Genomic DNA, 15,174 nt, shown 5'->3' with positions numbered 1-15,174 from the left:
AGGTTAAGGTTGGTTGTACCCTGGAGCCTTCTTCCAATATGGTAAGTTTGGTGTTTGTGGGTAGGCTTCCGCTCCAGGAAATCATCATCGGTACGCTGTAGTAAGTGTCCGTGATCGTCATGTGTTGGTACAACCATTGGAACCATTTTTCCAGTACCGTTTTTGAGGTTTCATCCCCTGAAATCACCTTTAATCAGCTGATGGAATAACTAAGTTGTTAGTGACCGTACCGGTGATGTAGTAGTACTGAGCCAGTCTGTCCATGGTCCACGTCCACATTCCAAACCAATCGCTGGTACCATCATCCATTCCAGGCTCGTTTTCATAGAATAACCCGTGGAAATTGTAGGATTGCACGTCACTGGGTGGTTCCCCATAAACGTTCTTCCAGGAATTGGTCACTCCCCCACCCATTGCCCCTTCAGGGGTTTGAATCCACTCGTACAGCTCCACCTGTCTTTCGAGTGAAGTTTGCCAGTCTTGCACAGCTGTGGCTCCTTTAGGTCTAAAAACTACTGGTTAACACGCACAACATTAGGTTATGAGTGAGCTATTACTTCAAGTTAGGGTCGTTGACCATAGCGTAAGCCGCCACAGGGTTCTGGTACCCGATAATCGTCTCGGAACTACCAGTACGCCAACTATAACCGTTTTCACTGTTAACACTCCCACCCCATCCGATAAACCAGGAAATCAGATAGTGCGCACTCTCTTTACCGGTGCCGGCAGCGCAATTTTGTCCAATGCAGTTTCCGGCCTGTTAGTCACATTAAGTTATATTAGGTTATGTTAAGGGAGAACACAACACAAACCGTTCTGTAGAGCACGTCGAAGAAGGAGTAGCGCAAAAAGTCTCCCAGCTTACTAATGGAGGACAAACTGGATTGAATGTCGCTCACTTTACCCTGGGCGGTCGCCCATTGTGACGCCCAATAGCCGGCTTGGATCAGACGGGAGTCGGCGTCGGGGGCGGCGTTGTAATGCCAGTTAGGCACACTACTCGTGTACTACAGAAAAAATTGAAAATTTCAAGTAAAACGTCTGTTTATAGAGCAGAAAGTGTAAAAATAAAATTGTCTAATTTATTAATAACGTTGTTTAAAGCCCTACATGTTGAAAATAAGCGAAAATACAGGGTTTTCTAGTTTTCAATAGAAACTTTATTCACTCCCACTTTCGTGACTCATCCAGCTTGCGTGGGTACGTTAGCCACGCCCGGTTACATAGTTCTGTCATTGGTGGTCAGGTTAGTTTAGTCGTTTTATCCAAATTTTTCGTGCGTAATGGAAGCTGTCCGTCAAGTTGAGGGAAAAAAACACTCAAAAATCAGTGTTTCAACGAATTTCGGTGAGTTACGGCTTTTTTAATGTAATCCACTCTGTCACACGGGACAATACTGTCAAATCAAACCACTTGACAGCCTGACAAATTTTCTAACCTAAAAATGTTTGTTTACTTGTTTACACACACAAAAGTGTCTTAAAGCATCAAATGGGGCTCTTGAATCAGTGTGGTTGCTTACCGAGAAACCAGTGGTGCCACCGTATTTGAAATTATCGCAAGCGGGGTAAGTGATTCCTTGCCAAACACTCCCAGAGCCCATATGCACGAAAGAGGGCCCGCCGGCCGAAGGGCCTGCCTCGCACTGACCCTGCACGTTCCCGAAACCAAAATTATCATCCACGTCCAGCAACCAATGCATTATGTACATTTTCTCTTCACCGTAAGCTGCTTTCAGCTCCTGGTAGATTGGGTCCACTCCAACAGTGAATTCAGAGTTTCCAACGGGGTAAGCGGGGTTGTATCTACATTAAGTTTGTCGCTAGTGTGAGTGGACTTAAATGGGGTAGAAATCTTACTTGTCAGAGTTGTATTGGGTTTCGGGGATCAAGTAGTTTTCCACCACGCTCCAGGCATTGTTGAAGGGTTGAAAATCACCGGAAATGCCCCCGTACATTGCGTGCAACCATACGTTGTAACTGTAAAAGCATTTTAGTGTAAACACTGGTTTTAGGCCTTCAAACCACTGACTGATAACACAGTTTTGACTCTCTGAGGGATTGAGTACTAACCTGACAGCTTCCGAGTCGGTTTCGTGGCCATGATCTACAGTCTCCACCAGCATATTCTCCACACTGTGATAGGGCACTCCCTCTTTCGAGTAGTAGCCATTGTTTAAGTCCACAATTTGGTTGTACAAAGTGAGGAAGCGTTCTTTGTACTCACCAGCCTCAATCATATAAATTGAGGCCAGTAGGAGGAGAATCAGTTTTGAAGACATCTCACCTCAGGGTTTCTGATTGTACTAGTTATTTTGAGTGTTTTGTTATTTCATTTTATTCATACTTGTCCTGTGGTCAAGTGTTTTCGTTTTGGGTCATATTATCTTTGTGAGTGGTTTAGGTGCAAGTGTTATATTGGCTAGTTGAATAATGTTTCTACATTTAAAGAATGTTTTTTTTTTCGGGTTTTTAAGTGTTTTGTGGTTGAAATTGTTTTTACGTTCTATCATTAAGTTGAGATTTTATTATCGCTAATCAAGGGTTTTTAACTTATTAATAGAATTTCTAGAGTCCAGTAAGTGGCAGAATGACGTTGTTCCATTTAGCGCCCTCTACATCCGTGAATCTAAGAAGCTTCCAATTTCAGTCAATTAAATATGATTTCTTATTCTTGTGTTGGGACATACACAAGATTGTGACAGCCTGCTAATTTAGTTGCATATAATTACTGTAATTAGTGGTTAGACTTAATAATAAATCATTAAACTACACTCCAAATAGTAACAAAGTACTATTTAAGCATCCTCCAAAAACCAATTTAAACAGTTTACAACTTTAAAGTTCGGTTCTGTGCTGCATTTCATCCCTGTTAACTGTCTTAAAAGTTAGTGTATTTGTTCACCCTGTACACATCCTTTAACCCAAACAGTCAAAAATGTACCAAATGGACAACTATACCGAGTGTCTCCCACCTAAAACTTACTGCGTCTACGACTTCAAAGCCCATACCAACTCCGCGACTTCTTTACTGCTCTTTGACAGAACGACCGCGAATCGCATGTATTGCGTCCCCGCTTTTGACAGTGCCGCCATTTACGGTCAACGTAGATTCTCCGAAGAGTTGAAAAGTAACTGGAGTGGTCACGTGGAGTTTGAATGCGAAACCATTCACGATTTTCGCAAATTCAATACGTTGTTGCTGGTAGTCGGTTTGGTTTATGTGGTGGCTACCATCCAGGCTACTAGAGGGCGCTGGGGTAGCGCGTTATCGTTGAGGAAAAACGTCCCAAAACTGTGGTTGGAGAACTTAAATCCCGATTTTCAGAGGCTTAAAGCGATTCAAGGTATTCGAGTGTTTAACACCGCTTTAGTGGTATTCTGGCACTCGCTTTTGAGTTTGTGCCGAAGTTACATCAACGAGGTTGAACAACTGGAAAAGGTTGTTTGTTAAAACAAGACTACAGCGGTACTACCAATTGAATTGCAGAATTTCAGTCACCAGCCAGTGCGTTTTTTGCTGTTTTTGGGCGGGTTTTCCGTGCAGACTTTCTTCCTTATTTCCACGTTGTTGCTGACCAATCAGGTGTACGAGTTGCGCGCCAAATATGGCCGCCTGTCGTTACGTCATTGCGCCATTTTAGTACTAAACAGATGGTGCAGGTAAGTTGTAAGCAAGCACTCAGTGTGACGTAACGTTCGGTGCTCTCCTGAACAGGTTTTTGGCTACAATTTTGTTGGCTCTGTCCCTAACCACGACTGGACTGTACGACGGTTCTCCCCACACGATCAAAACCCGTAATTTGTGTCTGGGGAACTGTCAAAAGTACTGGTGGTACACCCCAATGCAAATCAGCTTCCTACTGGATTTTAACCGAATTGTACTAAAAAAATGTTTACTGTTTAGGTGCTTTATAAAAATTGTGTTATTCTATAGTGTACGCCAGGGTTGTGGTACCTGTCAGTCGACTCATTGTACTACGTTCTAGCTTTGCTGGTACTTTTTGTAGTACTGCGGTGTAATTTGGATGCTTTCAAGGTGTTTATCGGTTTGGTTTTGGGTTCGGTTGTGGTATTTGGGGCTTATTTGTACTGGTACGAGTTGAAGTTTATGTACCAGCCTTATTTGGAGTAAGTAGTGGTTTTCTGAAGGGTTTTAGTACTATTCTGGTTGTTGTAGAGATTTTAAGTACATGATAGAGTCACGTGACATGAATTTAGTTTACTCCTCACCCATAGCCAGTTGGACTAGCAGTCTTTTGGGGGTTGTTTTAGGGTACTGGTACTACCACCATAAGCACCACCCTTGTGTTATCAGTCAGGTTGTTCCTTATTTTTTGAGTAGTTTTAATTGATTTGGTTGTAGAAGTGGCAGCTTTTAGGATGGACTCTTTTTGGTACCATACCTTTGGCTATGGTACATTTATCTACGTACCCCATTGAAGGTTTTGTAGGGGTTGTTATAGGTGCCCTCATAAAACCATTGTTTGTACTACCCTTAGGGATGGGTTTGTTAGGTTTTGCCTTCAACTACGGAGGTACTGATGGCAAAATTTAAATTACTATTGCAAGTTAAAAGCAAATTTCAGGCTGCTTAAAGCGATTCCTGGAAGCAAAATGGCTACTAACAGCCAGCAATGTGACCTACTGCACCTATTTATACCATTTTGTTGTGGTGTTTGCCAAAGGCTTGTTCACCAAAGACCTACTGGACTACCGGGCCGATCACATGGTAACCAGTAATTTAAAAACGGTTTGAAAATGTATGAGTTTATTGCAGTATTTTTGGGTGTTGTTCGATATGGCCGCCGCATTCGCTTTAGGCGCTTTGGCAACAGTGTTAGTGGAGTATCCAGCGTTGGCTTTGCAGAAAAAATTACTGCCCCAAATGGGGGGGCACAACAAAAAAGCCTGAACTGTAATAATATTTAATAAAAATATTTCATGTTGGAAAATGGCGTTTTAGTTTGTTAGAAGGTTAGTCATGTGACTAGGGCTAAATTTGACAGCGATTACGTGACTGACAATTCTGGAGCTTAAATTTGAAAACACATGGCCGGAAGACACCGTGACGTAACCAGAAAATACACACGTAACTGAAATATTTTGTGCCTTATAATTGAAAACAGTCATATGACCAGAAAAGTGGTCACGTGACTTAGGAAAAAATAATGTTATATTTGACTGTGATTGTGTGACTCTAAGAATTTGAATTTCAATTTACAGGCGGTCACGTGATTAAAAATTTGGAGGTTAAATTTGAAAACAGTCACGTGGCCGGAAGAAGCAGTGACTTAACCAGAAAATAGGCACGTAACTGAAAATTTTTCTGGGTTATAATAGAAAACAGTCATATGACCAGAAAAGTGGACATGTGACTTCTCGTCTGACAGTTAAATTTGACTGTGATTTGTGTGACTCTAAGAACTTGAATTTTAATTTACAGGCGGTCGCGTGCTGAAAATTGAAAGTTTTCAATATAAAACGGTCGCGTGATCAAGTCATGTGACAGTAAAAATTGATATTTCAATTTAGAAAGGGTCACGTGACTGAAAATTTGTAGTTTAAATTTTAAAATTGTCTCGTGACAAGTAGAAACAGTCACGTGACTCTAAAAATCAAAATTCGAATGTAGGACTGAAAATTTGGAGACGGTCATGCGACTGAGAATTTTAAGTTTCGGATTTAAAACGGTTAGGTCACCAGAAAACAGTCATGTGACGCTAAAAGTCGATATTTCAACTTAACGACGGTCACGTGATTGAAAAATAGTAATCTAAATTTCAAAACGTGTCACGTGACACTAAGAAGCAAAATTTCAATTTAGGTATGGTCACGTGACGCAAAAATCAAGGTTAGATTTGAAAGTGATTGTGTGACGCTAAATTTCAATTTAAAAACGGTCACGTGACTGACAATTTGTAGTTTAATTTTGAAAATAGTCACGTGACTGGTAAAAATCAGTCTCCTAACTTCGTGTGTGAAAATCAAGGTTAAATTTGAAAATGATCATGTGACGCCTGCATTTTACTATACAACAAAGATTCAAAATTCAAAGTCACGTCAGTGCTTCTGTTACTCTATTGGGCACGGTGCAATGAGTTTTGATAATGCCAAAAACTGGTAAAATTGGCATTTTTTGCAAAAAACTACGAACAATTTTCTTCGTTAACTTCGAAATTTTGTGTTTTACGAACCGGCAACGTTGCGTCTGTCCTAGACATTTGTCATTACTGAGAACTGTCAATAGTGTCACTGACTGTCACTCTGGCGTCCTTTTTGAAATCCTAACCTAAGTTTTAAGTCTTTTTGTGCAATTTTCTACCTTGTTAAACCATTGTTTCCTCATCAGTAAAGACCGAAAATGAGTCGCAAAGAAGCCCTATCGACGTTTATTCAACAAATCCACGCGAGACCGGTCGTGGTGAAGCTAAACAGCGGCGTCGATTATCGAGGTATGAGCCCCCCATCAAAACCATGCAAATTGCGTTTTTTACCGGTATTTTAGGTGTTTTGGCGTGCCTGGACGGTTACATGAACATCGCCCTCGAACAGACCGAGGAATACGTCAACGGTCAGCTGAAGAACAAATTTGGGGACGCTTTTATACGCGGCAACAACGTTTTGTATATCAGCACTCAAAAACGACGCTACTAAGCTTAAGGTACTAGTTTCTAGTTGTTTAAGGAAGGAACAGTTTTTTTTTTAATTTTTATTGAGTAAATACCTTATAATATAAAATATAATAATCAGTATGGTTATTATAAAACATGTAAAAAAAGTGTTTTCGATCAAGTCAAAAACTCTCATTGGTAGTACTAGTTACTACCATAGTATATAGGATGTCTAGAAAGTAAGAATTATAATCTACTACCAGTGGATAAAGTGTTTATGCTAATTATTGTAACAGGTTTGTTTATTGGGACATTTTCCTACCACAGAATTGTTATTGACAACTTTTACGTTAAGAACCACTGGTAAAAGTATATTCCCAACTTTCAACACAATCCTGCAGTAAAAATTAAAATTTTGATAAAGCTCGGATTTTTGATTAAAGCCCTTCAAACTTTGCCTACATTAGGCATCTTTAAATTAATTAAAGTGTATAATCACAATTTTCAGTTATTGCTTAGTTTTTAAACACATAACTAGTGAAGTTATTAAAAGTTTCAGAAACTTGGCGAGTTTCTGCTCAGCCTGCTAAAAAGTACCTAAACATCTATTAAAATACTGAGGAGGATAATCTAGTTGGTAACTACCAATATTAGAAGTATTCTAGTGGTTGACCAATTTATTGTTAAATACCACTGTCATTTGGCAGGTGATAATGTCCAAAAAAAACCATATGTGTCATATTACATGACAGATAACTATAGTATTTAAGGCAAATTGGTCAACCATGAGAATATAAGCATTGTAGGTGTGAAAAAACTAGATTATCTTACAATGTTACAACAAACTGGATTAATATAAGGTTTGTATAGTATAATCAGTCTTGAAAGCAGTCTTTGTGTATGAGAATTTGTACTCTGAATTCAGTCAAATACTCTCTGGTCAATCTAATTATACTAAACCGAAACAACAATAACTCAGACTTGATTATTCACTAAATAAAAGTAATTTTAATTCAAAATTTATAAATCGTTAAAACGTGAATAGTGTAAAAATTTAAGAATTTTAAGGTAACAATAATTATTGTATATCTCTCTACTTGTCCGTGTAATGTGTTTGAGAGTTCTACACGACTCACAAAAGTCAATTTAAAAAATATTGAGGACGTTTTCCTCACTTAACAAAGTACTAAATCCTCTAAAGGAGGAGCCTTTTTTTTTTTTTTTTCAATTTTTTTTCAATCTTTTAAACGAGCAATCTTTTTTTTTTTTTGAAACTTACTTTACCAAACTACAACGCGTTCAGAGCCAAAATCGACAACGTAGAGGTGGCCCTCCGAATCGATGCATACTCCCGCAGGCCTGTCAATTTCCCCGGGGAGCTGTGGCTCGATTGCAGTGTTATTCCTAGGCCTAGGAGCGGGGCGCATCCCCACAGTCCACATTAGTTCAGCCCTGTCGTTGAAAATCTGCAATAAATAACGAACATTTCAGTTTTCAGTTATTTGACGAGCCGGCAACGTTGCATTGCAGCGAGTTCTGTCAATTGTCGAAACTGCGCGTCATTACTGTCACCGCTTGACCACCTAACCTAACATTATAGTCGTGGTTTTTTTGTGCCTGTTTTGCGGAGAAAAACTGCTTTTGAGGTGCCAAAACTACTGAAAATGAGTCTTAAGGAAGTCCTGTCGTATTACATTCAACATATTGGCGCAGTAATGGCTTAAACAGCGGCTAGGACTATCCAGGTAGGAACCCCATTTCAATTCAATTTTACATGACCCTTCAATACGTTTTCCCCCACGATTTTAGGGGCTTTGAAGTTTAGACTGTGATATATATGTCTTTAAAGTGATAGGATAAGTTTTGACTGTGACATTTTGCACTTGGCTGGTAACAGTCAAATCACACAAGTGCCCTAAAATAGGTCAATGCCAACTGGTAGTAAAAAGGCGCTTTCTTTCAACCAATAATTACAAAGTCACAGAGGTCAGGTGACTTTTAGATCCCAAAAAGAAAAGGGATATTGCATATGACCCTAAGGGCTGTTACTTTCACTTCAGGATATTTTTATTCCAAAGAAAACTGCTATTATAGAAACCATGGAATCAGATGCTACTATTAGTTACTGGAAATTATCCTAAGAATAAATTTATCTGGAGGTGAGCCATTTGCACAGTTATCCTTTAAACTGAGTTAAAGTCAAGTGTGGCTCAGACTGTGCCTTGTTAATCACTCATTATGGCCGCATTCATTTTCAAGCTCCATAGATTGACCAATGGTCAAATTACGTCATTGTGACGCTCCATGGAACCTGAAAACAAATGCGGCCTACGTCACATTTTCACTTTTACTGTCACAGTCTGAACCATCCATTAAAGACATTCAGGCAATGAAATTTGGACTATTTGAAAATTATAAAATGTCAAGTAGTGTAGTGCATTTCTTGGAGGCACCACACTGTAAGAGTAGTCTTTACAGCTCTATGGAGCTAAATTTTTCAGTTCTGATGTTATGGAACACTTTTATACTTTAATTACGTCACGTAAATGGGTTCACCAGTGACTTGAGACTACAAAATTAGAAATAGTTTGCTGAAAGTTGTGTTTGAAGCTTCATTGAGTTAAATTTGACAGTTGGGAAGTTAGGGAACACATTAATACATTTCAAGTCAAAAGTGCCAGTGTCATAAAAGTGTAAAATATGTAATAGATGTGTTTCTTTAGGAAATTGCATTGTAAGTTGTGTTTTGAGCCAAATTTGTATGAATAAAGAGGTGGAGGTTTTAAAGGAAGTCGAGAGAAGAAAGATCACCTATCTGGGTCACAGAATGCAGGGTTCAAAATATTTGATAATCCAGGGGAAGATTGTGCTCAAAATGTCAATTGGAAGAAGAAGAATAATGCGAGAATGGTTAACTATTGAAAGCAGCGATTTCCAAGATCAGGATGATGAAGAAGCTACATAAACTAGGACAAGTTCAAAGTCAATCAGTTATCATAGTGCAACAAGGACAGTCATAGAAGACAAGTCAAATCTTGTTAGCTTCAGTTTTAACAAATTTGTGGTTAAGGTTAGTGTGTTTTTACATGGAAATGGTTAGAGTTTAGCAGAACTTACCTGGCAGCGACAGTTTTTAGAATCGGCCACCACAAACCATCCCCTATCATCGCAGACAATGCCTTGGGGACGATTGAAGCATCCTCTGGCATATCCTTCACGGCCTACGAGACGTGCGGCGCCGTTTTGGGGATTGATGATGACCAAGCGATGCATGTTGAAATCGGTTACCATAAGGTTACCCTTAGGATCGAAGGCGACGCCGCGCGGAGAGTCAAACAGTCGGGGTATTTTCGTTTTGTTGTTTTCCTCCCCGAACAAGCTAATAAAGACGCCGGTCCATTCAAACAATTGAACGCGCCGATTGCGCGTGTCGGACACCAAAATCTGGCCCTGTTTGTTGCAGGCCACGTCCCACGGATACATAAACTGGCCAATTTTCGATCCTTTCTCGCCAAAGGTGTGTAGAAACTGGCCGTAGCGATTGAACACTTGAATGCGATGGTTGTCTTTATCGCACACCACCATGTCGTCGTTGGGGCTAACTGCTACCGCGGAGGGCCGTTCCAATTGACCTTTACCCGAACCGCGAGTGCCAAACTCGATATAGAACTCCCCATTTGGGTTGAAAACTTGAATCCGGTTATTGCTTCTGTCCGCAACGACGAGTTGCCCGAAACGATTAAAGGCAATTCCCCATGGACGGCAAAACTGTCGCGGCCCATTTCCGCTGTTGCCGATCGTCATTTGCGGAAGTCTTCCGTAGTTTCTAATGGCCACTATCTGTCCACAGCCGTGGATGGGTCGCGATTTGGAAAAAGGCATTGAATCGATCGCAGGACCCACTGTAAACAAAAACTTTTATTAGATCTACCAAGAGATTCGTTTATTTTTGAAGAAAATGTCAAGAGAACTGTGTAACCAGTGAGGTGAAAGTATGAAATGTCGAATTACTGTGTTTCTTTGAGGAATTGCACTGCAAGTTGTGTGTACAGCTACATGGACTCAAATTTGACAGTTCTGACGTTAGGGAGCACTTTATACTTTACTTACATCACGTGACAGCTGTCAACTGTCAAAACCCGTTAACCAGTGACTTAAGACCACTAATTTGAACAATTTCACTGGAATTTCTGTTTAAAGCTCTATGTAACCAAATTTGAGAGTTGGGACATTAAGGAACACTTTAATACTACAGCTGTCAGAAACCGTTTCATCTCTACACCATTTACATATGTAATTTAGAAAGCATTAGTTGAATTTTAGAAACCATGTGATGGATTTTAGAAATATCACTTGTATTTCGGAATCGGTACATTCAATATTAGAATAATAACTTTGATTTTAGAAATTGCAAATTGTATTTTAGAACAGTTTCTTGAATTTCAGAAAAGATCAGTCGGATTTTTGACACGGTTATTTGTAATTTGGAAAATTAAAGTTGTATATCAGAAATCTTCATACTAACATTTGTGAAAGGTAATTGTGCTGTCATTGTTACAAAGTTATTAAAAGTTTTAGCAAATGAAGGGCTCTAGCTAGTTTGGATGTAAATTTTGTATTCATTGACAAAGTTATTCTTGTTGGCCTACATATAGAACAATTCGCTGATATTAAATTAAAAAAATGGACTAATAAACACATAGAAACATAATAAAATTCTGAAATTGAAATCACTTTTTTCAAAATACACGTGACAAATTCTGAAATTAAAATAACTATTCTAATATCCAACAGACCTTTTCTGAAATACAAGAGACTAATCTGAAATCCAACTCACGCTTTCTAAAATCAAATTTACGATACTGAAATACAATTTTTAAGTTCTGAGATGCAACTTATATTTTTTAAACTACCTGTGTGATCTACTCATAAGTGAGGTTAAATTACCTGGATATCTGAAGTACACCGATGGTACGTTGCAAAGCGCCACCGATCTATTGAGGGGAGGAGTTTGAAGTACGATTTCTCCAATATTAGAGAGAGTAAGTAGCAGCTCATCTGTAGGATTCTTAAATTCCATCGAGTCATTCTCCAAGGGAATCAAATTGAGGTGCATCTCTTTGATTTCGCCGATCGTTTTCGAAGCTACTTGGACGGCCAACATTTGTTGCTCGCGATTAGCATCGATAGTATTAGCGTTGGTCAATATAGCCAAAGTCTCGTTTAAACTAAAATTAAAATTTCAGTAAACACATTCGCACAGCTGAAAGGAGAAAACTCACTTTGAGTACGCTTCCTGAATGTTCTCCATTTGACGGTAGATGATCGAGGTTTTGACTTTGAGGTTTTGATTGATGGTGCACATGAGTTCAGTTTCTCGACCCTCCATTAATGCAATCAACTTCTTGAAAACGGTTTTGATTTTTACGGCTACTTCGAAGGCGCGATATTCGATTTGATCGGCCGCGTACTGCATCCTGTCCATACCGAAGCGCATTCTCAACGTCATCTGGTCCACTTCACCAATCATTTTTGCGATCAAGTCCCTAATGTTTGGTAACGGAGTCACGTGATGATCTGCAAAGTAAATCAATACGAGTTAGTTATTTCAGAAATTGATACTTTTTGAAATAATCACAATTAGGTGATTTTTCAACCCACAAAGATCTAGGATGGCGTTTCGTGAGTATTAATGGTAAAGTAGGCTGTGCATTAAAGCGTGCCGGGCAAATTTGACGTCACGATGACGTAATTTGACAGTTGGCCAATGCATTGTTTTGTTCAATTACGTCATCGTGACGTTAAATTTGCAACAAATGCACCGCCTACTTTGGTGCTATTTTCGCAAAACTGTTTTACGCGTATGTGTAGCATAGAAATCAGGGTTGGGCTGATTTAAATCACCTGATTTTTTTTAAATAAAAATCATGATTTAAATCAAAAATAATATTTTTTAAAATGAGCAGAAAAATCAAATTTCCTGATTTTACGCAATAAACAACCGATTTTTATACAACATTTTTTTATTTTTACCGATTTGGACCCAGACGTTCGGCAATCCTAGTATTTTTACTCACTTAAAATAATTGAGTGTTTTAAATGAAAAGCGAATACGTGTTTGTTTTATTTAGTATGATATTTAAATTTGTAACTACATGTAAAAAACCTACATTGGCATTGTATCCTGTACTCTGTACTTTCTTTTTAGAATACTATGATTGTCAGATAATTTGCAATGTTAGAAACAAAAGTTATGTAAGGGTTATTCACATTATTCCACAAAGAAGATTGTGGCCAAAATATGAGACTTTTAAAAAGTTTTACTTTTTTTGCTGAATGGGAAAATATTATTGCCACTTTTAAAATAATTTTTATTTTATACAGGGAGTCTTAAAATCTCTGAAAGTATAAAAGTTATGATTTTTAAATTAATCACCTTGTATATTATTGCATTTTTAGATTTTCCTTTTGATTATAAAAAAGTGTGGTTAAATGCATAGCACATCTATCGTACATTGTTTTCGCGTAAATGACAACCATACGTCAAAAATTTTCACTTAAAATCCCGTATAAAGTATTAAACTTATAAAACAAGGAAAATGACTTACACATTCCTATTTTAGTTTTTTCATTCAGTTTTAAATGTTATCTCTAAATAAAAAAACTTAAAAAAATATGTTGCAGCAACAAAACCATGTTCACAGTGATTTTAATTCTTCAGAAATTGGGTAAATATACGTGAAAGTAGATTTTAGAAAGTAGAAAATGAAGAATTAAAAAAAAATCAAAAAAATCATGATTTTTTTAAAAAAATCAGTGATTTTTGATTTTTTTAATCAAAATCAAAATTTGCCCAACCCTGATAGAAATTCATTTATTTGTGTTTATTTGAAAAAGTATACAATTTTCAAATAATACAAATTTATTACTACGGGGAATAAGATAAAATTATAAAAATTACATTTATAAAAACTTTTTAAAATTCATTTTTTGAGTCCAGTTTTTGACCACCCTGTATCATTTTTCTAGACGTTTTTTCTCATCCAGTGTTAGGAGCAATCTTGATAAACACGACAAAACACAAAAACCAAGAAAAAACGTTTTCTGGATGCGAAAATTACAATTATTGCTTTAAGTACTGCAAATGTCAAATTTCACATAAAATGGCAAATATCGAAGAAACGGATACAGATGGAATTTGTCGAAGAATCTAAAAATGCAAAAATATACAGGGTGTCCCATTTAAAGTAACCGGGTGGGTAACTACTTCCGGTTTTACACGAGCTGCCCTCATCGACTTGGGGGGGATAATACCAAACGTTCAGAATTATGGTCATTACGGGTTTTCTATTGGTTCGTGGTGTGGACCATTGGCGGTGTCCGCTGGTGGACTGAACCAGTGAGTAATGACTCATTACTTACAAGTTACAAAACTTGCGTAAGACCGGTCATGACATACGACTATAGAAACTAAAGCGGAGAACACAACAACTAAACGACTTTTAAGAACAATAAGAGGACATACGCTATTTGACTGGAAGAGAAATGAAGAAATATGTGAGATCCAAGATGGCTGGCAAAGATTGCGAAAGAGAAAAACCCAAATACATCAGTCTACAGTCTTCAGCATCCCAACTGCTCCTGGCTAACCATTGATGAAAACCCAAGACTTTTAACGTAAGAAAAAGAAGAAGACTCACTGGTAGGTGTTAGTATCTATACAAAACTAGTGAGTAATAAGCATATTATTTAACAGAGAAAAAAATACTTACTCGCATGATCTGTTGTGATGCAAGTGATACACACCGGCAACAGACATTGACTGCACTGCATCCAAAAAGCTTGTAAATGGGTGGGACATTGTAGCGGATCCAACGGAGCACCTTGGTTTTCTAAAGAGTCGCCGCGGGGTGACACGTGATCCGGATCCGATCTGGACAGACTGCTCGGCCCCGATGGAACCAGCTGAACAGACCGCTCAGACCCGTACGAAGATGACATGATGTTGTATAATAATTCTTGAACGGAGCTTTCCTGGCTGGAACCGGGTTCGGACATGCTGTGCGAATTTTCCCCGATCGAACGTCGTTCCGCTCCTACGGCCCTGGCGTGGGGCGGCAACTGTGGGACGGTCACCGGTTGCTCTGGCACGTTCCCGTTCATTTGTTCGTGAGCCACGTTACCTGCTGAAAATCTCACGGCAGCTGACGCCCACGATACAGGTGTCCAGTAGTACAACGAGTGTTTCGTAGTGTTTTTCGAGCGGACATGTAGCTGTTCGCATCGTTGGCACAGATACGAGTTGCAATCGTAGCATCTGGCTATAGCTTGGTTCATTTGTCGACAGGCGGTGCATTGGGCGATAAAATTACTGAGAACCATCTCCCTATTCAAGGAGGTAGTGGATGGAACCCGTACCGGGGGCAACGGTCCAGGCCCGGGGTTCACCCCGTTCGATCGTGGGGTACCATTGATCGCAAAAGGTCCCAGCGGCCGGATGGGATTGTTTAGGCTGTTGTCCGCCTCGTTGTTGTTGATCGGCGGTGGAAATTCTACGACAG

The 15,174-nt window shown here is 38.9% G+C and overlaps 5 protein-coding genes across 8 annotated transcripts in view; 3 read left to right on the top strand and 2 right to left on the bottom strand.

Moving 5' to 3' along the window:
* Positions 1 to 2,319, bottom strand: part of LOC145728895 (exoglucanase B-like) — a 2,834-nt gene extending 515 nt beyond the window's left edge. Inside the window, exons 1-7 of the mRNA XM_081979430.1 lie at positions 2,073 to 2,319; positions 1,860 to 1,979; positions 1,523 to 1,805; positions 813 to 1,007; positions 558 to 757; positions 231 to 505; positions 20 to 177 (exon numbers count right to left, since the gene is read on the bottom strand). Of these exons, the coding sequence (XP_081835556.1) occupies positions 20 to 177; positions 231 to 505; positions 558 to 757; positions 813 to 1,007; positions 1,523 to 1,805; positions 1,860 to 1,979; positions 2,073 to 2,281 (1,440 nt within the window). The 5' untranslated portion in view covers positions 2,282 to 2,319. The remainder of the gene's footprint in view (positions 1 to 19; positions 178 to 230; positions 506 to 557; positions 758 to 812; positions 1,008 to 1,522; positions 1,806 to 1,859; positions 1,980 to 2,072) is intronic.
* The window catches only part of LOC145728916 (U6 snRNA-associated Sm-like protein LSm6), a 10,531-nt gene extending 3,494 nt beyond the window's left edge, over positions 1 to 7,037 (top strand). The window contains exons 2-3 of one of the 2 annotated variants that reach the window (XM_081979463.1): positions 6,352 to 6,454; positions 6,508 to 7,037. In XM_081979463.1, the coding sequence (XP_081835589.1) occupies positions 6,364 to 6,454; positions 6,508 to 6,656 (240 nt within the window). In that variant the 5' untranslated portion in view covers positions 6,352 to 6,363 and the 3' untranslated portion in view covers positions 6,657 to 7,037. Of the gene's footprint in view, positions 1 to 6,258; positions 6,455 to 6,507 lie in introns of those variants that run through there. The other variant, XM_081979462.1, reaches the window with a different exon arrangement.
* On the top strand, positions 2,445 to 4,954 carry LOC145728898 (O-acyltransferase like protein-like). Its single transcript, XM_081979432.1, has 8 exons — positions 2,445 to 3,441; positions 3,490 to 3,662; positions 3,718 to 3,880; positions 3,937 to 4,130; positions 4,180 to 4,321; positions 4,366 to 4,537; positions 4,589 to 4,731; positions 4,780 to 4,954. Exons 1-8 carry the CDS (start codon positions 2,938 to 2,940, stop codon positions 4,912 to 4,914), a joined length of 1,626 nt encoding a protein of 541 aa, XP_081835558.1. The 5' UTR covers positions 2,445 to 2,937; the 3' UTR covers positions 4,915 to 4,954.
* LOC145728892 (protein lin-41-like) overlaps positions 6,806 to 15,174 on the bottom strand; it is a 27,060-nt gene continuing 18,691 nt past the window's right edge. For both annotated transcript variants that reach the window (XM_081979419.1, XM_081979421.1), the window contains exons 3-7: positions 14,386 to 15,165; positions 11,896 to 12,190; positions 11,561 to 11,841; positions 9,731 to 10,515; positions 6,806 to 8,079 (exon numbers count right to left, since the gene is read on the bottom strand). In XM_081979419.1, the coding sequence (XP_081835545.1) occupies positions 7,894 to 8,079; positions 9,731 to 10,515; positions 11,561 to 11,841; positions 11,896 to 12,190; positions 14,386 to 15,165 (2,327 nt within the window). In that variant the 3' untranslated portion in view covers positions 6,806 to 7,893. The remainder of the gene's footprint in view (positions 8,080 to 9,730; positions 10,516 to 11,560; positions 11,842 to 11,895; positions 12,191 to 14,385; positions 15,166 to 15,174) is intronic.
* The window catches only part of LOC145728902 (uncharacterized), a 24,016-nt gene continuing 17,025 nt past the window's right edge, over positions 8,184 to 15,174 (top strand). For both annotated transcript variants that reach the window (XM_081979441.1, XM_081979439.1), the window contains exon 1: positions 8,184 to 8,358. The gene's annotated coding sequence lies outside the window, so the exon portion shown is untranslated. The remainder of the gene's footprint in view (positions 8,359 to 15,174) is intronic.

Source organism: Ips typographus, linkage group LG5 (assembly GCF_016097725.1).
Source record: "Ips typographus isolate SLU linkage group LG5, UJ_Ityp_2.0, whole genome shotgun sequence".
Classification (NCBI taxonomy): domain Eukaryota; kingdom Metazoa; phylum Arthropoda; class Insecta; order Coleoptera; family Curculionidae; genus Ips; species Ips typographus.
Note: the sequence above shows the minus strand (reverse complement) of the source record. Positions and strands in the feature narration are given on the sequence as shown.

Bases quoted from the DNA above. Each gene is read 5' to 3' on its own strand.
- LOC145728898 (XM_081979432.1), top strand. From the start codon at position 2,938: ATGTACCAAATGGACAACTATACCGAGTGTCTCCCACCTAAAACTTAC. The intron at 4,322-4,365 runs GTTGTTCCTTAT...ATTTGGTTGTAG, and splicing joins ACCCTTGTGTTATCAGTCAG to AAGTGGCAGCTTTTAGGATG. The intron at 4,538-4,588 runs GTACTGATGGCA...AGCAAATTTCAG, and splicing joins TTTTGCCTTCAACTACGGAG to GCTGCTTAAAGCGATTCCTG.